This window comes from Idiotropiscis lumnitzeri, chromosome 1 (assembly GCF_059441095.1).
Source record: "Idiotropiscis lumnitzeri isolate Australia: NSW breed Sydney's pygmy pipehorse chromosome 1, RoL_Ilum_1.0, whole genome shotgun sequence".
Lineage (NCBI taxonomy): Eukaryota > Metazoa > Chordata > Actinopteri > Syngnathiformes > Syngnathidae > Idiotropiscis > Idiotropiscis lumnitzeri.
In genome coordinates this window covers 41,265,662-41,290,024 of record NC_142391.1, presented here as the reverse complement: position 1 = coordinate 41,290,024, position 24,363 = coordinate 41,265,662, and the positions used below count along the sequence as shown (strand labels likewise).

General features: G+C 38.8%; 1 protein-coding gene across 1 annotated transcript in view; it reads left to right on the top strand.

The window, feature by feature from the left end:
• Window positions 1–397: 397 nt before the first annotated feature.
• The window catches only part of LOC148344657 (multiple epidermal growth factor-like domains protein 9), a 39,987-nt gene continuing 16,021 nt past the window's right edge, over window positions 398–24,363 (top strand). Inside the window, exons 1-2 of the mRNA XM_088301328.1 lie at window positions 398–1,041; window positions 5,002–5,206. Coding sequence (XP_088157454.1) covers window positions 534–1,041; window positions 5,002–5,206 — 713 coding nt within the window. The 5' untranslated portion in view covers window positions 398–533. The remainder of the gene's footprint in view (window positions 1,042–5,001; window positions 5,207–24,363) is intronic.

Genomic DNA, 24,363 nt, shown 5'->3' with positions numbered 1-24,363 from the left:
TTCTCTTTTAAAATGTTATTTGGTAATTGAACTAGTTAAAAACCATTATGGTGTTTAAAACTGAACATTCCGTCCAATTGTTCGTTTTGATTTTATGTTTGTGTATCAATGTGGATGTAAAAACATGTTCCAGGATAATTTAAATGGTCATTGTTCACTTTGGAGTGATACATTTAAATATTTTTAACAAAGACATTGTTTCCGTCATATCGGGTTGGTAGTAAAAAAATAAACTGAAAAAAATTCCCCCAGTGCGAATCTTTGCCCTCTCACAATGATTGCTATGAAGCCCATCCAATCAGCGACCAGGGGGTATTCTTTTATTGGTCTGCTCAGGTTCCTATTGGCTCATGTACTTCGTCTCGTAGGCTAGAGCCAAGTTAGGTTGCTGCGCAATGACTTGTGGTTCATGAGACGACAAACAGCACTCACCGTACGCCGCCGGGAGACATCAATGGTGGAGTACGCATCCATTCAGGGAAAGGTCTGAGAGAGACCGTTACTGGGGCTTACATGGAGAGCTGAGACTGAATATGAGATTAACGTCCTTAATGATGTACATATCGTCGGTTGTGGTATTTATTTTGTATGTATATATCGATTTTTCGGAAGCTGCACCTCGCATCAGTCCGTACGATGCGTCGCCTATCTCCAGGAAGCCAGACACAGCCTCCGACACCTGGAAGAGCCTCCATCCAGATATGCCTCGTCGTTTTCCCGAGAACAGCTTCGCTTTGGCACAGTCGTCTGCGATGGGCATAGCTAGCCATATCCCCCAGAACACCCCTTTTTCTGCACCAACTGAGCCGACTGCCGCCGATTTCGAAATCGGGGTCATTCCAAGCGCTAAGGAAGACATCGCGTCGCGGATTTCGAGGCTGAGAGCCCCTCGCAAAAGATCCACTGATGCACACACATCACTCTTTGCCCCAGAGAAAACGCTTCAGACAATGATGTCCATGGTTTCTCAACGGACAGATAACGATGCATGGTCGACAGATAGGATCGACACATCTGTTACCTCAGTGGAGAATAGTCAAGGTGAGTGTCGTCGAATGCAATTATAGTGAAAGTGGATCATTTGGTTTTAAAGGTTTTGGTTTCGCTTGATTAAAAACGTAAAAGAAAGAGGCGCGTTGAAAACGAGTCACTGCCATGCACCGTATCTGCCAGACGAGGACGATTGCACTGTGCTTTTGACGCAGAGAGAGACCAAATAAAGCACATTGCAACAATGGGCAGACCCCTTCACTTTATGGATGCTGCACCCCGTCAAAGAATCTTAATGTATTGTGACGTGTGATGTGATTCTGGTTAAAACGGTGTCCGTGTGGAGTGAACATTAACGTGGCCTACATGAGGCTTCTTAATAAAAGATGAGTGTGCCACACATTACAGCGTATTGGGTGAGGGAGGGCATGAGGGGGGTGTAAGGTTGATCCTGTTGTTGTTCAATGGGGGTATCCAGTCTGCCAGGCCACGCAGCATCCACCCAGACCAATGGTCGTTTTGTATTAGGCCAAGCAGGATTTATGTTTAAAGGAAATTACATTCAGATTATCCTGTGTATGTCACTTGTTATGGATGTGTTCTATGTAGAATCCACTGATACTCAAACAAAACAGTCAGGCAGCCAGAGACATGAATGACCAATTACAATGGTACCCATCCAAACGTCAATGTGTAGGTCTTGATCAAGTCCCAGCCAGAAACACAATTGTGATAATAAATCTTTTGATGTCTGTTTGAAGCAGATGATTTAGTCCCCCTCTCACCCAAATTACTTATGCTTGCTCACCAAGCTGATTTTGCCCAAGCAATTTAAAGAAAACCAATGATGTTTTTCCTGCCAAATATTTTATGAAATATTCTGTATGTTCACAGGAAAAAAGCACAAATCATCTCCTTGTTAGTATGATTGCACAATATTGGAAAAACACAAGATGTAGCTGTTGATTATAGCATTATCGATATTATTGCGATATTTAACACTTATGTAAAGTAATTACATTGTTATTACCTAATAAAAGAAGTCAAATGTTTTCATCAGGCAGGATAAGCAACTCAACTCACCTCAACTCAAATTATATTCAAGTCAAGATCTTCAGTTTCATCACCCCGCTGTCTCCCACGATAACCCTGCTTGCTCCCTATCCATCCCCAAACAGTTTAAACATTCATTCTCTTCTCTGTAGCAATGGCCAAAAGAAAAGTCATTTTTCTTACCTGGAAAGACTATACAAAATTATCTCTAAAACATTGGTATAACCTCATAGCGGAACATTCACATTTGGAGAAACTCGCAGCTTCTATAAAAGACAACAGAGTACAACACCTGGTCGCCACTCTTTCAATTTATGCACAGCTGATCCCTCAAAACATCAACTCATCCATCCATTGTCGGATCTGCTTGTTATTACTATTGCTACTATTATTGTTATTATATATTGGTTATTTATTTCCATTGTTGTTATCATTATTTGTCTCTCTTTATTCGTTTCTTGCCTGTCTAATTGTCTGTCTGGTCTTGTGCCTAAATGTTAATTAAAAAACAAAAAAGGAGCTTGTTAAGGCTATTCAGATGTTCAACTCTATAATTTTCGAACGGCAGTTGGGTTTTGCTAACGGTTAGATTTTCATTTAAATTTTATAGCATTTGCCTAAAACACTGGCAGAAGGACAAATGCTTCATACTCAAATTTCTTGTTTTGGGTTAGTTCAGATGATATTTTTAAGTCTTTAATTGGTGAAATAGCAACAATTGTAGTTGAAAAAAGTAATGTGTTTGAAAAAGACACATTCTCGAGCCTTTGTCCTCAGTTAGGCTTTAAGTTTAAATTTCCAATGTCTGTGATTTATTAGGCTTTTTTTTTAAAACATCTGTTTGACCCCAGTGGTCAAAATTAAATTTGCACTTGAATGTGAAATCACCATTAAAGCTTGAGCTTGGTGCATTCTGGAACTGCTATCATTGTTCCATTGTAAAGGTAACTCTCATGATAATATCACATCAACAAAGGCGTCACCCTCTATCACATGGCAGGGTCTCACAGAGAACTATATTCGCCTTTTCTTTCCCTCCAACATTTTTGCAGTTTGATGCCTAGTGAAAAAAGTAAAAGTAAAATTGGTTTTCACGGTAGCAGCAGACAAGCAAGTACTGAGCGAGGCTCGAGAGGAATTTTGAGACTTGTTCTGAACAGCCTGCCCCTGCCCTGTTTGAATAACAACCATGCTGTCACAACACGTCACAACAGTCAAACAGATAAGCTAGGCAGGGGAGAGGTGAGCCCAGACCCTTTTCTCTCTTTCCACTGCACACAGGTCCAGTCCAATGGACATCAGACACAATGTATGTGTGTCACTGTCATAGCTAAATGCCACATCTAGTGAAAGCCCCGTTTTTAAGAATGAAAATCAGCTTTTGTGTGTGCGTGTGTTTGAGGTGGGATATGCATTAAATGGATTTCACACACATTCTTTGGCATCATCAGGGCTGACAGTTCTTCTGTGCATGTTCCTGTAGCAAAGAGCCCGGCAGTGTAGGCACTACAGGCTTGCGTAACCACTGGCTTTTTTTAGTTACATAAAAGTGCAAATAACACAAGAAGAGCAACCTCGTCTGAATCAGATTCTAGAGCAGGAGTATATTCAAATGCAATTGTACGGTTCCTTTAATCTTAACTGCTAAGTATGTTGCTGTTTTTACTTGATTTCTTTTAGAACATACAAATACTTCAGCTGTTGTGCAGTGAACTGAACCAAGTACAAGTGTGAAATTGTGTTTAATGAGGTCTGCAGTCGTCACTCGCTGCACTGAATCTGAGATCAGATAAATAATAGATAACTACTGAGTGCTTGTCAAGGTCATCTGTGTGTCAACATACCCTGGATTCTTTTGTACTTGAACTATACAATATATGTCCCACAAAAGGTGAAAATCTGTATCTAATTGTCGGCCATTGAAATACCTTGAATTTATGTATTCTGATTTTAGCCCGAAAATAATAAAAAAAAAAACACACATACACCTCCTATATGCATTTTCCACATACCATGACTATGGAGGGATTCACTGTACAACACCTGGGTAGAAGCTAAGAGCATGGCTATTAGGACCACACAGTGTAGTAGCATTTCTATCTTTTTTGACAACCCTTTGATTCCGTTCATTAAACCACCAAACATGTTCTTCTACATGTCACCCATTCTCCTTCACTCAGCAGCCAAAACTTTTGTGGTGCACGAGGACCAACTGTGCATGTCACACTTTTAATGACCCTATCGGCGATGTTTGGCGGACCGTGCAATTTACACAAATCAATTGACTCATGAATAATTGCGTACTGGTTATCCTGCTTACCTAAAAACATACAGCATGCATATGTTTTGAAGTTAGTGAAGTTAATTTTCATTATTAATTTTTTTTTTTTATCCCTTTCAGTGTGACTCAGCTGGGCGGAGCCTAAGCGCTCTTTATTTATGAGCCGCTACGATTAAACAATTCTGTTATGTGTATAGCAGGTTAACTCTACAAAATCAGTTATGTTGCTCACAGCTTGCATGGGTACACTCACTGTATGATATGTCTTGGGTGTAGTCGAGAAATCAAAATCAAAAGTCAAAGAATTGGTCATCCGCTTCCAGATCTAAATGTAAAAGTCTTTACACAAATCTGATCAGCTGGATCGGATCGACAGATAGTTTGCATTTTATGCAAAATAAATGGATGAATTGTAAGGTTATAATTTGCCAATCGATCAATGATGTCATTGATTGGATCCGCAAAATACGACGTTTCACCAAACACAATTTCGTTTGCTCCAGAAATGTTTTCTCAGCATATATGGTCCATTTTTTTCCCCAAAATATGTTTTTTTTTTGAGTCAATATATATCCAATATTACCAAGCACCAAATAAATAAATGTCCTTATGCCATGAAAATGCATTTTTTTTCATCTGTTTGTCTCACCCATTGCCATGCCTGTTTGTCCACCCAGATGGCTTCTGCAACTGCAGCACTGGAGGAGAAGGGATTTTGTATCCAGATGAGTGTGACCAGAGCACTGGTCAGTGCTCATGTCTGGATGGCTACAGTGGTCTGCAGTGTGATGACTGTGAGGAGGGGTACTTTACCAATGGCACCAGCGGCTGCCTACCCTGCACCTGTGACTCATTTGGTGCAGTGAGCCACCTGTGTGACAGGTACTGTACTCACCTGCTTCAAGTTGAATTACGTGCATTACCATATCGCAAGTGAGAGTTGTTGGTGATTCTTTCACCTTGTGTCGATCTGTCCTGGAAAAAGAATGATGCAAATAAATCATTAAACGCTGCAACGCATGCGCAGAATGACCCGACCATGCATACCATAATCCCACTCAGTGACCTCAGACAATGCGATTTGGAAATTGTCAGAGCTGCGTTTTTTTATTAAGGCTCCCCTCTTTGGTCACAAATCTGCGGCATATTACAGTAAACAGGTCACACAAACCAGCGCAGAACAACAATATTTCACGACCTAAAAGTCAAATGTTCTCTAAAATGGACAGGGCGCCTTGCAATGTAGAGCGCCTTTTAAAGCACTACCAGAATGCTTTGCAGCACTTGGTATATGAATGGCATGAGAGAGATATGTTTTGTGTTCAATGAATTTCTTTGTTCCTTGTTTTTGTTGGTTCATTGTTAGCTAGTATGCTGTTTAGTTAATGTTGGGGGATAGTTTTGGTTTTGATCTAAAACCGTGACCGTGCATAGTGTGGTGTGTAGTGACATGCCTACAACGGCATTGTGTGAACATGTACTGTGAAGTTATTGTTTTTGCTTGCACTGCTCTTTGAGTTGTCACAAAAGCTGGCAGCATGTCAGAGGGGCTCTGCGGCAGCAAAACTGACAATGACGAGAGGAGACTGAGCCTCTCGTGTTCGAATTAGGACTTTGGTAGATTTGTGGATGAGGACTGATTTAAAAGATAATAATGTAAGTACATTATTAAATGAACCAAAAAAAAAGGTAGTGTTTTCACTGACAAGGAGAATGAGGAAGTGCTAAGCGTGCTAATCCTGACACAATTTTCTCCTAAAATCATTCAGCCCTAGCGGACACATGCATTTGTAAATGTAAGCATGAAACTCATGGCAAGAAGGCATTCCAGTACCACTGCAGCTCTTCAAGTTGAAATCTCATCGCAAAGAATGAATTTGTCGTAGATATGTATGTATAAAATATGTCATATTTTGGAGAGAGTTCAAATAATTATTAATTAATTAATTAATAGAGGTTAATTAATTTGTAAGATGTGATTAACTCGATTAAGATTTGTAATCATTTGAACAGCCCAAAAATTAATATGCTGTTCATTCCTATGAATGGTAGACTTGTGCTCATATACTGGGTGGAAAAACGGGCAGAATTTCATTTTCGTGCTTGCTAAAGTCCAGTCTAGCTTGTTTAGGGTCGTGTTGCGCCCATCTGGGTGTTTTGGCGCATGGAATTGCCTCACCTCCGACTCATCAGACAATTTGTTAATAGAAAGTAACAGGCACATTGTCATTTTTGTGCCTGGGCAATGGTCTAGTTGAGCGTGTTTTTTTATTTGGTTGACGTGCCTCACCTCAACGCCCTGTGGGGCATAGCACGTCGACCTAATTTCATTCTGCTTCACCCTCCAGCAAATCTACAAATTTGGTTACACAAAGTAGACTCAATTTTAAGTTGACTAAAAAGTGTTCTATTTTGCAGCACAGGTAGTCTAACTTGATTTTGGTCTATTTGATGGAGGCAGAGGCAGACAAATTCAGTGCTCCACAGACGTGCGTGGTGTCTGCCATCTAGCGGTGAATGGTGATATTACAAATTAAAACCATACAGTGGAACCCAGCTATTCGTGTACGATGTTTTGGAGATATATGAAGAAATTTAAAATTTAAACTAGAGCCACTGGTCACAAAGCTCAATCTATAATTGTTCAGTGAAGCAAGTGCAGATTTAGAATGAGGATTTAGAATAATCTTTTGTAGACTTTCGGCAAATTATCATTCTCAAGTTTTTTCTTTTTTTTTCTTTTCAAATATGGAGATATCTTTAGCCCATATAGCCCACCCACAGTGGCGGCATTATATATCATATACAGGACTTTGAGGCTGTTTTTGTTCAGATGGAACTGGATCCTTAGGCAATTATTAACAGTTCCATCGAACATCTGTGAGGTGATCTGAAAAGGACTGCGATCTCCCACAAAAACCAAAGTGCTGTAATATGAGCCAAAGGGGCTGCTTTGCCTATACAATAAATGCATCATGTGATTGAACATTTACATGTATTCTTTCCTCTTAAAACATATTTTTCCGCAATTTACCCCTACTGTTTAGGTCATAATAATGACGGAAAAAGTTTTGAATCTTGGTCTTATTAAAAACCTGGCATGTCAGCAGCCATGTGGAGACTTCTTCTATCAGCTGTGTATTTACATTGATATACAGTACAAGCTATGCACTGACTACTTTGTATTGTAACAAAGTGTCATTTCTTCAGTGTTCTATGAAAAGATTAAATATTTAATCTTGTGTGAGATACGGTGCACAAACTGTTTGTTTTACTGAATAGAATGACAGCTTTGAAAATGGCTACACGTCCCCAAGAAAGGTACCCGTACTCAATCATGTTCACGAACAGTAATCAAACCTTGAAATCAGTCGCCATCTATCTTCACAGTTCACACTATGTGATTTGCAATGTTCTTGGGTAAGACCTCTGTGCATAAGGTCAGCTCACTAAGTCTACAGTAAGTTTTCACTGCCACTATATTGCATTAGTCCCTGAGCATTGAGCAGCCTAAAATGCCTCACATTACCTAATGAGCGAAATGTTGAAAGCAACAGCAGGCAAGGGGTTTGGAAAGCTGGCTAATCTGTGTACTCACAGTGATTAGCTCCAAGAGGGGTCCCCGCTAGGCTTTTGGGGTTGGCAGTGGCCAGGCTCAGACAGTCTAAGACAGACTGTATTATCAGAAAGAACGCACTGGTAACCTTCTACGCTGCAAATTTGTGGGCCTCCAATGTGCAAAATTGTCCAAAAATTCTCCCAAAAGCACACCTCTCTTACAATGATACACTGTATGTACATTCGGCAAATGAGTGGGGTTTTCATTTTATAAAGCTGTCAAAATTCCCAAACTTTAATAACCTCGGTCCCAAAACATTTTACCACAGGGTACATAAAGTAAGTCTTCTGTTCTAAACTGTGATTGTATTGTACATTCATGAGAAGCTGCCCCTGGTTAAAATAGTCAATGATGCGGGAATATGTATAATTTCACATAATTGTTCTTATGTAAGAAGCAGCCAATGACACAGACATAACTCAACTTCCAAATGCCTTTAGTGCAGCATAGCAGCAAATCTGATGAGTTCCATATTTAGATGCTGCAAGCAAACAATCTTACTTGTGCAACCTTGCAGTGAGCTATCGGGGAGAGCAAGCATTGTGTACCTATCAGCTAATTATCATACTCACCTTTATTTTGTAAACCCCCTTTCTGGCATTTTGAGAAAATCAAGGTCTATATTATAATATACCCCACTCCTTTGAGGAGTGTTGCTCTTTTTTTCTGGAGTGTGTCTTTTTAGATCTTTTATTGAATATAAACATCACTTACTTAATACTTTCTGTATTAGTCTTGTGTATTCAGTCTAGAGTAGGGCTGTGACGATAATTTGTTATCGATATGTATCGCGATAGTTGGGTGAGTGATAGCAATAGAAAATGGTATCGATAAATTATCGCTCCCCAAAAAAAAAAAACAACGGCGCAGATTAAGGAAATACAAACCGAGGTTTCGCATGCGCCGCTGAGCTAGCGTGACTCAAAACAAACAAAACAAAAGGGGTGGCTAAAGTGGACTTACTGGCGGACTTGAGAAAACGCTTGCTTAATAGTTAATCCGATAACAAGCACCCCCTCCTGGACACGCACGGGACGAAACGGCCCGTAGCACCAGAATTGTTCCGTCTCAAGGAAGGCCGGCGTGTGTTGTACATTTTGAAATAAAACTAATCGGAATTCAGCCATTTTCCCAGTTTTATTTTCAATAGTTGTTGTAAATTCCTCATTACTGCTGTATTTATACAGGTATTGGTTTGCTGTTTAATTTGCGTATTTAACAACAGGCATGTTTTCGGGCACCTAATGAGTCCTTGTATTTACGTTAATTTATGTCGGGCATATTGTTGGACAGCTAAGCAGTCCTAAGAGTGACGTATCAAATCCGTTACCCGTTAGCCGTTAGCTGCGGATGTGCGATTGCTACACTTTTCGTTGTCGTGTATGTGCCAGAATGAAAGTGAGTTATTGAGGTCTGTTGAATTGATTGGAGTGCTATTAAAGCTACGTTGTTCTCTATCCGTGTCCGGTCACGCTCTTTGATTCGAGTGACTGTTTGGATGAGGTGCTCCCCCAAATTCACATACCGTCCCAGCTCTCCACAACAATCATAAAAGTATATATATAATAATAATAATAATAATAATTCGATATATATCGATATTGACCGATATGACATACATGCCTACCGATATAGTTTTCAGCCATAGCGCCCAGCCCTAGTCTAGAGTTAACCCCACCTCTCTCTGAGCTGAGTCTCCAGCTCACCCTCAAATAGTGATGGACAGATTATCGGCCGGGCCGATTATCAGGGCCGATATTTGGCTTTTTGCCAATTATCGGTATCTGCCTTTTTTTGTGAAACTTTCAAGGCCGATAAATTAAAAGCTGGTTTATTTTGGGTTGCTGCAGCACACATCTCTCTCTCTCTCTCTCTCTCTTTGCTGTGCTTGTGGCCATGCCTGCAGAAGCAGACTGTCCCACCCACAGCACCATCTGTTTGGTTCCTTGTGCAGTGGGTAGCAGCCAATCAGCAGTAAGCTGCCTGTTTGCTTTTTCACCTCGAGTCACACTCACTACGGGAGAGGTCCCGCAAACAGAGGAAGGTTAGGCAACAGACTTTGCCAAAATTGTAATAAACGTCACCCCCCCCCCCTACAACTTACAACTAATAGAAAACTATTTGCTTTAGTAAACTTTAAAGAGATGTTTGTTTTCATTGAACTAATAGTCATGCAGATGAGCCTGGGAGCTTCGTGCACTGTTTGTTAGACTTTTAAAACTAAATTTTCCTAGATCTAAAAAAGCTTTAACAAATAACTTGTTTAATAGCATGTGCTTAAAGACTTTGAAACTAAGTCAAGTTTTTATCTTTCAAAAAATTGCCTCCATTTGACCTCTTTTTTTTCAATAACTGAGTATTGGCTTCAAATATCAGTTATCGGCCTCCATGACTACTAATAAACCCTAATGAGGACAAGTGCTGAAGAAAATGGATGGCTGTGAGGATAAGATGCTTGGAGAATGGATGAATGGGTGGATGGTATTTTATGCATTTGAAAATTAATATAATATAATATTGACACACACTAGGCAATTTAAGTAGTTTGCCTTGAAAAAAAGACAACCAATTACTGTTATAGATCATTCATTAATTTCCTCCAAAATGATTAAGAAAATGTCCACAGCAAGCATAAACCTTGTCCAGCAATAAATAAGTCATCATCACGCGTGCTCAAGTGTGGGGAAAAATTGATTAAGTGGCCCAACATTGTCAGATAGCAAAAACAGATAAGTGCCAGCAGACGTTACAAATGGCAGAAGCTGCAATGATTGAACGATGGCGACGCCTCGTCAGATAAATGAAGAGTAACATCATTTCGTCTGAAATTGGACCACGCAGCATCTGGCCACAAACTATTTTATCCTCCTAATATTTAAATGCTGACAGCATTGAGCACAGCATTGACGTCTCTGTCTGCGTTGCACCCCTGCGCTCCACTCCCATTGACTTGTCAAATCAAAGCCTTTGCAATTAGATCGCCTTACATTGCAAATGCTATTAATTATTCAGCCCTAATTCAATTTATCAGGGTGCTTCTTAAATCAATGCATTATTTGCAAAAAGGTTTCTGTTTTTCTTAAAGTATGACTTACTTCTAAACAGTATTCGTAATGACCAAAATCTCCATTATTAAAATACATTTCAGAAAGATTTATTCTAATTCAATTATCTTTAATTAAAACCAAATCAAAGAGATTTAAACAGCACAAGCCCCTCGCCACTGACCGAAAATCAACTTGAGATGAGGACAAGCACTATTACAAACTGATCGATTGGTGGATGGCTGAGATATAACCTACTGCTGGTCTTCTGCTATCAATTGTTTGTCTTTTAATTTGGGTGCTAATTTCCCGCTAATTCATATTACACCATATGGAAAGCGATTTGTTACAGCTCCAGCTGTTGTGAAATGCGCCATATAAATAAAATTGTATTGTATTGTATTGTACAATTAGAAGTGTGATGATAAAAAAGAAAAACAATTCCAGACAATACATTTCATCATTTTATTTATTTATTTTTTTAGGCCACCCATATTGTGATGAAGTTATATAATACAATAAGATACAATACAATACAACTTTATTTCTCTGGACCAAAAATGATTCAAAAACATCCTTTTTAAGTGCAACTGACTTTCAATTCCTAAAGCTATCGAACACACGTTGAACAATAAAATATCCTGGATAAAAAGAAAATCTAAATAAAACATGGCTAGGGTTGCAATTCAACAAATATTAACACAACACATACAAACATATACTATGTCCGCCATCAAAGCGACGGTAACCTTCTTGAAAAGAGCCCTTGGATACAATGCGGAAAATGCTTAGTGTGTAACTATAGACGCCATGAAAGAGGGCCAGTACATGCTCTGAGAAAAAAAAGTATGGAGCGTGTAATATCTGTAGTGGCAGAGTAAAATGAGATGTCCTTCTCATCATTGTCATCACCTTCACCCTGCAAATATATCAACTTTATGCTCAATAAACAAGCCCAGGGCACTCTCAGCATTCTTTCCTTTTTCTGGTGGGTGAGCAAGCAGTCTGTAATGGCTCAAAATTGAAAGCAAATTAGTTGATTATCTTCTCGCTTGGGATCAGAACTGCCACCTACAAATTTAAACTGACGCCCTACTGCACAGTTTTGTGGACATTGTTTATGGAGTTTTACCACATCATAGTTTTTGTGCACTTTGTTAGTGAACAACACGCACAGCTCTTGTGCAAACAGCTGATCTGTGAGCCACCGCAATATTATACGTATGATTAATACGTGCGGACTCAACACAACTGCTATTGTTTCAGTGCAATCAAGTTCTTCTTTTTAATCAGTTAAGTTGTGAACGTGGGTGTGATGTTAAAGGTTGCAGTATGCTTGTTCGCGTTCCTAAATTTCCCACGGGGCTTTTTCACAGCTCTTTTGGGGTTTCATGTTTTCATCAATTCATACATTTCGTCCAGTAGTAGAGATAAATGCGCTGACCTCGAGTGTGCCTACTCCCTTGATGGTAGAACTTGTCACAGCATTGTGAACTTGCCCTGCAGGGAAATGTAGTCAAGTTTAATGTTACTTAGATGTTTTGGAGATCCAAGTGCCCTCCTTAAGACTGAAATCAAAGCAAGCTGCTTATTTCGTCGTAGCAGTGTTTTGGTGGTAACATGTTTTGGGTAAAACAAGTTGGTTAGGCAGGAAGCACTTGCTCACCAAACAAATACTGTTATATCTATTTGGGAGAAAATATCACTTACTTGCTTCAGGTCTTCAAATGTGAAGTCTTCAATATAATACTATAATATTTGGAGACACCACACATTTAGAAAAACAGTTTTGTTTTCACGTATTTTACATTGGTGGTATTTTGAAAGCCAATAAAGACGACATGCCTCGGGCTCTGTCAGACTGGATTTGACTAATTCAATGCTGTTATTATGAAACATAATATATTGAACTGGTTTTCTTGTTCATAGTGTTTGTTTTGTGTTTAATCGTCTTAATATTGGCGCCCGTATAAGGGGAATAAATATTAATAGTTAAATAGTAATTTTGGAGAGATTATTCCTCCAACCACCAAGGTGCAATCAATCACTAGTTGAAAAAAGTAACTTTGAATAGCCACACAAATGTTGCTAAACTGTCTGTCATCAAAGTAAATTCATCCTCAATGAGATTACAAGCTTTTCAAAGTCAGGTGACACCTGTAATTGGATACTAGTTTGGTGTACTTAAAAGCCTTAACCTAATGAGATTTTCTCTTCGTGTCAGGTCGTATTGTGGCGTTCGCAGTGCCTGCTCGTACACAATTTGTGTGACAGAAAATTGATTTACACACCGTTAGCCACTCTATGGGTTCGGTAATGCATTATTGGGCCGAACCACTTGTGTCTGTCATAACACTTGCATTAGTCCTTTATATGGGTCACCTCCTGCGGGTATTGACTGAGAGGCTTTTTTTTTTTTTTTTAAACAATACTGCCTACAGACTGCCAGTCTGGAATGAAATATTGATTGTGTGTACAGATGTTTCTGCTTCTGCATTTTGTCAGAGAGTGTCTGCATCGTTGCATACAGTACATCTACTGTATGTATCTTTTTGCGGATAAAGTGAAGTGCTGTGAATACCTTCCGAATACCAATTCTGGTTCTTTGATTCAATTCCGGTAACTAATGATTCTTTCATTTTCCATTTAGTTTAAAATGTTCCATTAAACACGTTTCTGTCTAAAATGATCGGTACAAGAAACAATAGACTAATTTCAAACAGGTATTAGAATGAGGAGTAGTGGACTGCATGGCTGAAGCCTCGCAACCATATATCCTGATTTATGAATTACTGAATGTATTAGAGATGAAACGGTTAATCAATGCAATGGAAATGATCAAATCAACTGATAATTATTTTTGCTAATTGATTCATTGTTTAGATACCTTTTTCAATATAGAATTGTCCAAATCCTCGGAATTTCATCTTCTCAGATTTCTTTAGTCCTGCATGCAAGCAGCCTGATCCCATTTGTGTTAAACCAAAATAAATAATTTGTGTTTACTTTGGAAAACAATGCTCAACATGTTTGCCTATTTTCTGACACGTCATTAACCAAACCAGTAACTGAATCATAATTTATGTATTTTGAAACAATGTCATGTTTTTGAATGGAGCGCTGGAAAAATATAATCGACACATTTATTGATTATTTGAAATAATTGTTTGAATATGGTTTTACCTAATTCAGTTTTACTGTAGTCTGGGGAATTTGGAGCAGTAACTTGAATTTGTCGTGCTGCAAGCTGTGAATGTTGCCTTTCAAGACTTTGTAAATGACAATGAGCCAGTGCATACCTTGTCATAAAGATAAAGATGCCCATCCCACCAACTGATATAAAGTAGTAATGAAACAAAGTGCAGAGTGAAAATTAAAAAAAAACAATCCAGTGGTTTAAGTGTGAAGAAAGGGGCATGCACAGCTGCCAAATTAATGCTACTGATTGTCCATATTTTGTTATAGAAATCAATGAACGGCAAGGTGTTATGGCCAAACCTCTGATTGTTACAGATATTTAAAAAAAATAAAATCCACCATTCAACTTTAGCTAGCACAAGCACAGGCCACCAATATGCTGACAGTACACATTTCATAAATTTATACGATTAAATTAACTACCTAAATTAACTACATTGTTAAAAATAAATCATCCGCATCGCCCATCCTCCTTGCTTTTCTCTGTCGATATCGATAAATGCTTGGTGCATGCTATTTTGTGCTGCCCCAGCTCCCTGCGAGCTACCCCTGGCTAGCTGACGTGGCTAAACACGATGCGGAGCCGCAAGGTCACTTTGCGTCCGGTGTCAACACAGCACAAGTTCCGAATCATAGTCTCCGTGGCATTGAATCATCTGCACTTCTGACTAGTATCGTTATCACGAAACGAGGATGGGGAGCAAGACGGTGAAGCCATGCTAACTGCTAAGCTATAATGACAGACATGTAGACGTGAAACACCGAAAAAAAAAAAATGATACGGTACAGTTGTAGGCAACTTGTTTAGTGTCTAGACAGCAAATAATACAAAATAATGCTTCATAGGATAGGAAATGATTTATTAACTCACCACAAACATTAGCCGAGAGGACAGGCCTATGAGGTTGAAAGAATGTTAATATAAAACATTTGACAACCTTTATTAGTCCCACAAAGTGGAAATTGGCATAGTTTCACCGGCAATAGTGGATACTGTACATAGGCTCACCTGTTCGCTGAAACTGTGCCATGATTGGTCGTTACTGAAGTACTGAGCAACTGTGTTGTCATTTTCAGTTGACAGAGAGTGGCAAAATGGCCGCCCCCTGAGATGGCCCAAAACTGGTGGATTCTGCAACTTAACTCATATTCCACAAACGCATTTTTAACCAGATTACAGTGTTTAGACTAGTGGGGCTGCATAGAACATATACTTGTAAAGAAAATATTTGAGGTTAACTTCACATTTAAAATCACATCTTTTTATGTACTTGTTCACATTACAAAAGCAAATGCGACTTTTGATGTGAACGCAATGCGTCTGGGATATGACACGCATGCACACAAAGCACGACATCGAGTGACGTGCGACCCCCCAAAGAAAAGATGTAACGTGGCACAATGTTTATGTAACTAAATGTGGTCCCGCAGGCAGTGGCTCATTTTATCATCTCATATCGCCAGAGTAGCGAGATGGGAGGCAACATTCCTCAATATCCTCATTTAATGGAGACGTCTTCTAAAGATGACATCACGTCATGGCCACCCGTAATAAATGAAGCATCTGCGTAGCTGATTTACTCCTATCACCACGCGTAAACTTCATGCTTCATGTTTCAAGTGGGATTCAATTTGAGTCAGATGTTAAAATGTTAATCAAAACAAGTTTGCTGATTCATGAATGATGTCAGTCTTCTTCTTACCACTCTCACCCCGTCCTTGCGGAGCACGTATTGGCCTTTTGATGACACATAGGTTGAATTTGTTTGGATGAGAGTTCATATGTCAGATGCATCGCATACATATCCGATTTATAGCCACATAGGAAATATGCCCAGGTGGGATTCGGAAAAAAAAATTATTTGTACTTTTTACACTGCATGAAAAAAATCTGATAAGTGTGGGTTATGAAATTGGAATTCAGCTGCAGTGCAAACGTAGCCTCAGTGTATGGACTTGGTTACAGCTGTTGAAGAATGACTGGCCAGCCTTATGCTTTTTTTCCCATTAATCTCAGAGTAGGAGATGTTCTAAACAAGTAAACATTAAATGTTATGTTTAATGTTTAGCAGCGTTTTTTGAATAATTTTTTGGGGCTTAAATTATTATTTTTTTCCAATGCATTTTAACCGGTATCAATTCGCTATATGTGGACCTGGCCAGTCCCCATGCCTTGTGAATGTCAGGTTTCATGTATAGATTATATACATAAGTAGTTTGAATAGATATATTTCTCCATATTCTTCTTGATCGAATTGGTTATCGTTTTTTTTTTTTTTTTTTTTAACGAGCTGAAACACACCCACTCCAAAATCTTCATTATGTAAAGCCTATTTGTTGACATATTTCTCCTTGTCTTTGCATTTGCGGATACCACTCAGTGGAATCATTATATTGAAGAGCAAAAAATAAGAAATAAAATATAAAATACGCTTGTAGAGGTAATCCTGCTCATATTTGACTGCTCTATTGCTTAATATAGTCGTTCCGATTTGCCTTGACACCCAGTGACGCAAATTAGGGTTAGGGTTAGGTACTTGCTGTTCTTTTGGGTCATGCCCAGGTAATTAATCCCAATGTTTCATCACCATGGATAACGGATGTTTACAACAGAACACTGATCCAATACTGACTAACAACCATAACATGTGACGCCATCCACAGCGTGCACGGTCTTGCAGACTTTTCACTATAATGATCCAAACATGCTCTATCTCATTGTATCCTGGGCGGCAAGCTGCAGACATGAATCTCACATCGTAGCCATGGTGATATTGTTTGACAAAGTAAATACAGGTAGGTAGTCATGGTGCAACGGATCTTAACATAACTGAATATCATTAATTATTCTAAATATTAACAACATTATTTTCGGAAATTTGAGCAAATTTGTTGTTTCGAAGTGTGTGTCAAACTGTTAGCGCTGAGCGTTAACCAACTTGCAAGAATTAGTTCTCGGCTTCAAAAAGGTTGGTGACCCCTGATTGAGAGTATATTTCTTTTTTTGTTTTTGTTTTTCTTTAATGTGAATAAAATATATTGTTATGCAAGTGTATTTAATTTTAGAAACAAATCACATCCTGGCGGAGAGTTGGGGCGGAGTGTGAAATGTTTTCTTCTTCCTGCGGGGGGTAGCAGAAAATATTTGTGAAGCACTCGTTGATAGTGACAGCTCCAGTTTCATGTTCTTTTTTTCAGACTTTCTTGTGCATTGTGAACAAGTTCAACAGAAGTAAGGAATTAGCTTTCTAACGTGGTGGGCGTCTGGTGCTCTGTTGCTGAGCTTAAAGGGACACTCGGATGAACTTAACATTGGCCCTTCCATAATAGGTTTGCATGTAAAAATGACATCAGTACTAAAATGCCCCCTCGAAAGACTCTGCAGTGATTTCAGGTTTTTTTGTGATGAGATTTAAGACAAATTGGCTTGCCCCCTTCTGGAGCTCGGCCTTTTGATATGTTGAAGTGGTCGTAGGTAGGGATGTCCACATGAATTTTGGGGCCAATTGATCATCGTTTTGGACGTTATAAACAATGAAATTACAATGATTTCCAATGGTGAGTTTGTAATCGGTCCCTTTAGTGACTCTAGACCCCTGACTAGAGCGGAGGAGGGGCATGGCCATATTCCTCATTAAACGTAGGCGTTGTCACTTATTTCCTAATTTCTCCAAAATAAATGGATGAAAAAGAAAATGAACTATTTTCAGTTTTGTTAGTGAACAATGGGCCATCTTGGCTGTCCAGATACTTAAATTCGAGTTGAGCTATTGGTAGTGCAATGATGCTTTTATGCAGCTGCCTTGGGTTCAAGTCCGACTGAATGCGCGCTTGACAGGCTAGCGATCCCTTGACTGGTGACGTGTCCAGGTAATATTCTGGAATGAGATGTTTCCCAACCACCGCTCATCGCTTTGAACGCTAGGGACATTATTATCAGCATGAATGTCTAAAGCAGCCTTCAAGAAAGTTATGTTCCATACTGTATGAGTCTGTGTGTTAGATATACAATCAACAACTGTTGGCCTTGGTCAGTCCACGAGATTTTGTCATGTGAAGCCATTTGTTTGGAAGAGTCCATTGTCTGAACTTGTGTGTTTGTCACATAAACTGTTAATACAGGTTAGCAAAAGTGCCATGTGCTGCTTAATGTGGAGAAACATGCTCTTTTCTCAAACACAGCTTGACGCTTTTTGACACTCCTACTGATAAATTGTCTTTCCACTGCAAGGATTATAAAAGGGGAAGTGCGAACAATGTCATAAATAGTTACTCATGCCGCTCACACAGTGTAATACGCCAATTTCCTCTAAAAGTTAGAATAATGTCTGGAAAATAATGTGAAACAGGATCTGAAATGAAATGAATGAAAAAAATATTTAGCAGCTAGCATTTGTGTTCATTTCTTAGCATGTGGCTTTTTATTACAAAAAAGTCAGCCGTTTTTTTTCCCGATCCAGTTCTTCTTTTTGATCAATCACCATTGCCGCCATGTAGCACTGTACTGTATGCTCTGGTTATTTTAGTCCTGTTCACAACTTGGATAATTGGAAACTCAGACAATTGCAACCTCTACTGACCTGAGGCCAACCGCAGTGGCCTTGAGGAAATAACTTGAGCGCTTACTATAAACTGCCTTGCTGGTAACTTTTACGTCTTCTTTCCATCTAACCCCTCTTTTAACTTGGGAAATTGAATGACTAATACCCCACACATCCCAAGTCATGTGACTCGAGTCAGACTTACGACTTGGGATAGCTCGGTTAAAACTTATTAAAGACTCAACTTGGTATTCCTGAGACTTGACTTGGACTGGAAACACATGACATTTAAAAAAAATAAAAAAATTCAACTACTGCTGCACAATATTGGAAAAAGATGCGACATAGATGTTCAATATTGTAATATTGATTTTATTACAATATTTAACACGCGACAAAATAAGCAGGCTCAATGTATTCTTAGCTAATTTAGTGTAATAACTCACTTTATACCTAAAACAACTGTCTCCTTTTTTATAAAATCAACACATTTTTTTTGTTAAAGTCACACTGAGCATCCCAGCAAACTGTATTTTATCAACATTTTCAATGGTGTAACTTCTACCAAATTTGAATTCAAACTTAAACTATGCATTTTTTTGTATCAAAAACATGAAATACAAAAAGACTTTAACAGCGCTTGTGCAGCATCACTTGAGCAGCTGGCATTTTAGCATTCAACCAAAGAGAGTAGCTTCATGGCTGTGTATTTATGAGCTTAAACCAGGTAACTTGGAATAAGACAAATATTCAGTACTACAAGTTTAGGAAGTGTGGAAGGCCCTCAAAAGAAGATACCTCAATTGCAAACAGTTTAAAAAAATGTTATAGTTCAGTTAAAGAGTTTAGACGATTCATTTGTTAGATACGAATCCTCAAGAATGACTTTATTTAACTCTTAAAATTTACATTTTCTCCAACCTTTTAGTTGATCAGAAACAATAATGCGGACAAAGTAGCCAACTCACGGGCTTTACATGGAGACTTAAAACATGTAGACCAGCAGTCGGCAACCCGCGGCTCCGGAGCCTCATGCGGCTCTTTCATCCTCATAATGCGGCTCTGATTGGCTTGGGAAAATAAATTACAATTTTTTTTTTTAATTGAAGTGTGTTTTATTTGTGTTAGTTTTTATATTCTTTTAGTTCTAAATTTGAAGATTATTGTGATCTTGAAATATTAAAATATTAATTAAATTATTTGATATTATTTTTGTCACGATCCGTCTGTTGCGCTCCCAGCGAGTGGGCGTGGCCCGGCGGCTCCGCTCCCGGAAGCGGCCACGAGCCGGACGCGCTCCCGATCGCCACAGCTGCGCCTCATTGGGACTCTCATTACGGACTATTTAAGCGTTGCTCTTGCGCTTGCTCATGGTCTTGTTCATAGTTTGTTCTCCTCGTGATTTGCTCTCGTTTGTGTCATTTGCGTATTTTGTCCTTGGTTTGCTCACAGCTACTTTACTGCTCGCTTTAAGTTTTCTCGTTCCAATTGGTCTTGTCTTCACCCTTTTTGTGCTAAGCATTGTTTTTTGGTTCCTTGCGTTGCAAGCGAATTCTGTTCTTTCCTTATTTATTTCCTGGAGTGACCCGGTCACCCAGCGTTTTCCGTTTCGCCCTCCCGGCGGTGGTAATCATAGAACCCTTGCGGTTAGTAAATTTATAAATATTGATCCTATAGTGATTATTGTGTGTTGCTTGTCGGCCTTCAATAAACGCCCTGTCAATCCTACCTCCTGAGTCTGCGCTTAAGGGTCCACCTTACACCGCTTCAGGCTGGGAAGCGGTCCTGACAATTTTTTCGTCGCTCAAAATAGACGTCACATAATTTTCTCCGTAGCACTTCATAAGACATAACCACACTATAGTTGTTTATACAAAGTGTAAAGGTAAGAAAAAGCAATATATACAGTGTTATCTTCATTTTAGATAAGATAAATGGATATAAGGATGACGCCTCATGGCATTTTTCTGCTTTCGTTTGCTACATGGACAATTTAAATTCAGCTTTTTAATTTATTTGAAAGAGACATTCATTGTTATTATTTTTCAAGAATTCAAAATGTTCAAAATGTGTTCATTAAATGAATAAAATGTAATTTTCTCTGTAGCACGTGGATTTCATAAGAAACATGCTGCGGTAAAGTAGTAGAAGTTTTTTTTTTTTCATTTTAGATGTGCGGCTCCCAGTGTTTTCTTTTCCGTGGAAATCGGGTTCAAATGGCTCTTTCGGTGTCAAAGGTTGCCGACCGCTGATGTAGACCGACTGAAGATTTCCAGTCACCAGTTTGCGTGCTGCAATGTCCAATCTGTTCATCAGAACAAACGTTTTACACACACCGAGTGGTCATGACAATTCAGTGGAAGACGTTTGGTACCCGTAAAGTAGTGATGGGGTGTATTGTGGCAAAAGTGAATTTTGTTCAGTATTAATTTACTTGACAACCCCAATTTAAGACTGTGTTGGAATTACTTCTTAATTGTATTTTTCTACCTTCTGAAAGATTACAAACCCTTCTCAACATGTTATTGTACTTTTGCGGCTGGAAGCTTGCGCCCATCAGCAACAAATGTCCGCGTGGAAGCACAAAAGTTGCCTAACATTACTTCTGGGTGGCGCAATTATTTTTTTTTCATTATTAAAAACAAGTTTCGAGGCATGCATTTTTGTTTCGGCCAATTTTTGTGTTCGACACAAACGGGTTGGTCGACAGCCCTCCTCTTCAGCTAACTTAGCTTAGCATAGGTAACGAGTAATTGATAGAATAATCGATAGGATGATCGATTCTTCAAGGATTTTTGTGACAACCCTAAGTAACAAACAATGACCTAGAACAGTTTAGAAAGGATAATCTGTCATATGCCCGCCACCTCTGCTGTGCTTGTAAACGTTGCTCCACATAACATTGGTTATACATTTATTAATTGATTAAAGTAAGGGACAACGCAGAAACTGGATTGGAACCTTAAAAATGATGTGATTGTGACTGTGTGGGTACACTTCAGCAAGCATTGATGCTACATGCTAATACAGATTTTTAGAGTGCAACAAGAAGCTGCATATTGGAAGCATTTGAAGCACTACCAATCATGCCAGCTCTGCGTGCTGCTCTCTTGCTTTCACTTTGTTGATTTTGTTGTAATGACTTTGCTGTCTGTCCAAAGTCCGTAGCATCAACAAGTTGGGCAAACTGCTTATAAATAGCAGCTACTCGAACGTAACTTGCTATAGCAGGCTTACATTTTGTTTTTGTAATGTGATATTATATAAAGGTGTTTTTATTTGCATGCATGTGACCTTCAGACATGATTTCTTTCCGTTCATTGACTCTGTATTTCCCAGTTTCTTCAAAACAATCTTGAGACATCTGGTGTGTGTGCGTGTTCTTCCCAGCCTTGGATTCAGCATTGCCCACGCCCCACTAAGCATCACTGCCAGCCTTTTCATTTGCATTAAGTGCGGTGATTTAACAAAGCCCCATTTGTATGAAGACCTCTCGTTGTTCTATTGTTTTGAAGTCATTTTGCGTAATTACTGTTTTTGTGTACATTGTCTAGTTTGGAGGGTTGATCGGGCTTGACTTGGCATTGTTTTTGTTCTTGTTGTAAATTGCTTTGATTGCGCATACAAAGCATTGGAGGGACGACGCTCATGTGCCATTGATTTGTTTTTTTCCTTTTCTTTTATTTTTCTCTAATTAGAGCCTACAAGGGGATGTAGGAAACGATCAGATTCAATGAAAGAGAGAGGGGGCTCCGGATCACTCAAATGAGAGACAGAAGTCTTGGTTTCACTAAAGTATAATGACATTGTATGAACTTCTATGATGAGCGCTGGAAATTCTTTGGTAATTGAGTCATTTTCGAAACCCAAGCGCTATTTTAATGAGTTTGGTTTGGCTTTGGTCTTTGGTTTCTTGGTCTATGAAAAGCCACGCGAATGTTTAATTTTAGATCCTGTCCTCACCTCCTCAACTTAAGATGTTCTATTTTAATGTAAACAATGATCGGACATCATCAGTTGGTGAGCTCTAGGTTTGATTTCTCTGATGTTTACATGTGAACAAACATGTATTGTGATGGCAAACAAATTGAGTGTTGTATTCAACATCTAGAATAGATGCAGATCGTAATCTGGTTAACAAGGGCTACTTTCCACTCTACTTTTGCTGAATGATTTGTCAGTTTGTCATAAATGTGTGCTTGCAATCTGAAAATATGCAACCAGTCATGCATGTAATGTTGAGAAGGTAAAGCCAAGTCACGATGGAGTGTTTGAGTTAAAGGCTGGGCGATATTGCTCAAAGGTATAATCCCAATATCTGTAGGCTGAATGTCAAAATACAATATTGTATGTTCTGATTGTATTAAAATTCAAAAACTTGTAAAGTCTTCAAATTTATGTCAACAAGACACCAAAATGAAAGTGACGAACACAGTCTTTCTAATGTAAACATCAAGGGCAAAGGTATTTATTTCCCTTGCCTATTTATAATACATCTTTATTTATATAGCGCTTTCACAATAGCTGCGGCTGTAATAAAGCACTTTGAAGACCATAACAAATGTATTAAGAAACATGTCTCAAGTAACGCTACAAACTAGTGTGGGCATTGAGTTACACCAAGTTTATTACTGCATACTTGTATTAGAAGTTTTTTTTTTCTCTCAGTTATTGATTTCTGTGCTCTCAAGCCCTCTCAGTTATGTTCATGTCCCAACACGAATCTCTTCCTTCTGGTTCTACAGAGCCACACCCAATAGCATAAGTGAATAAAAAAAAAAGTCTTTTTAAAATAAATGATCAAATATTTTTAGTGGAATTCTAAACTTTACTGACTTTTAAAGCATACATTTTATGTATGTTTATATTCTGTTTTGTCTCTTCTTTGTTTTTGTTTATTATTATCACATAATTAACTCCCTTGATTACGTTACTATATCAATGTTACAAACTTTAACTGGATCTGTGGATATTGTATTGCTTCTGATTTGTATAAACCTTCTACGAACCTCAATTCCAATGGATTTAGGACATTGTGCAAGACGTAATTAAAAACACAATACAATGATTTTCAAATCCTTTCCAATCGACAGTATATTCATTTGAATATGCTATAAAGACATTGAATGTTCAAAATAATAATTTTTAATGTTGAATTTGAATTTACTTGTTGGTTGGAAATAATTTGCAGATCATTGCATTCTGCTTTGATTATTGTTTTGCACAACATCCCAGCTCTATTGAAGTTGAGGTTTGTATTGTAACGGGCGTTTGTTAGATGAGCCCTCTTGGGCACATAATTAGATGGGTGACTTGAGCTCGGCCGTTGTGTAGCTGTGACCTTTTTTCCTGGCTCTATATCTTCGAATCGATCTCACTCTGGCACACATACTGTTTCGAGTTGATGGGCAAGGCAGAGCTGCCCTCCATGTGTGGGCGTGGCTCTGGGAGCAGAATGGGAACCATCTTAGCCATATTAGACCCTCTTCCGCAATGGGCAGAATAAAGCTCCACTGTCTCTTGAAATTTCTGGCGTCCATTAAAGAACTTAACTGAGAATATGCCAGTCTTCTGGTAGGTAGTGTTAGTATAATATAACAGGCATTAATGATAAAAGGACCGGGTGAAGGGTTCTCA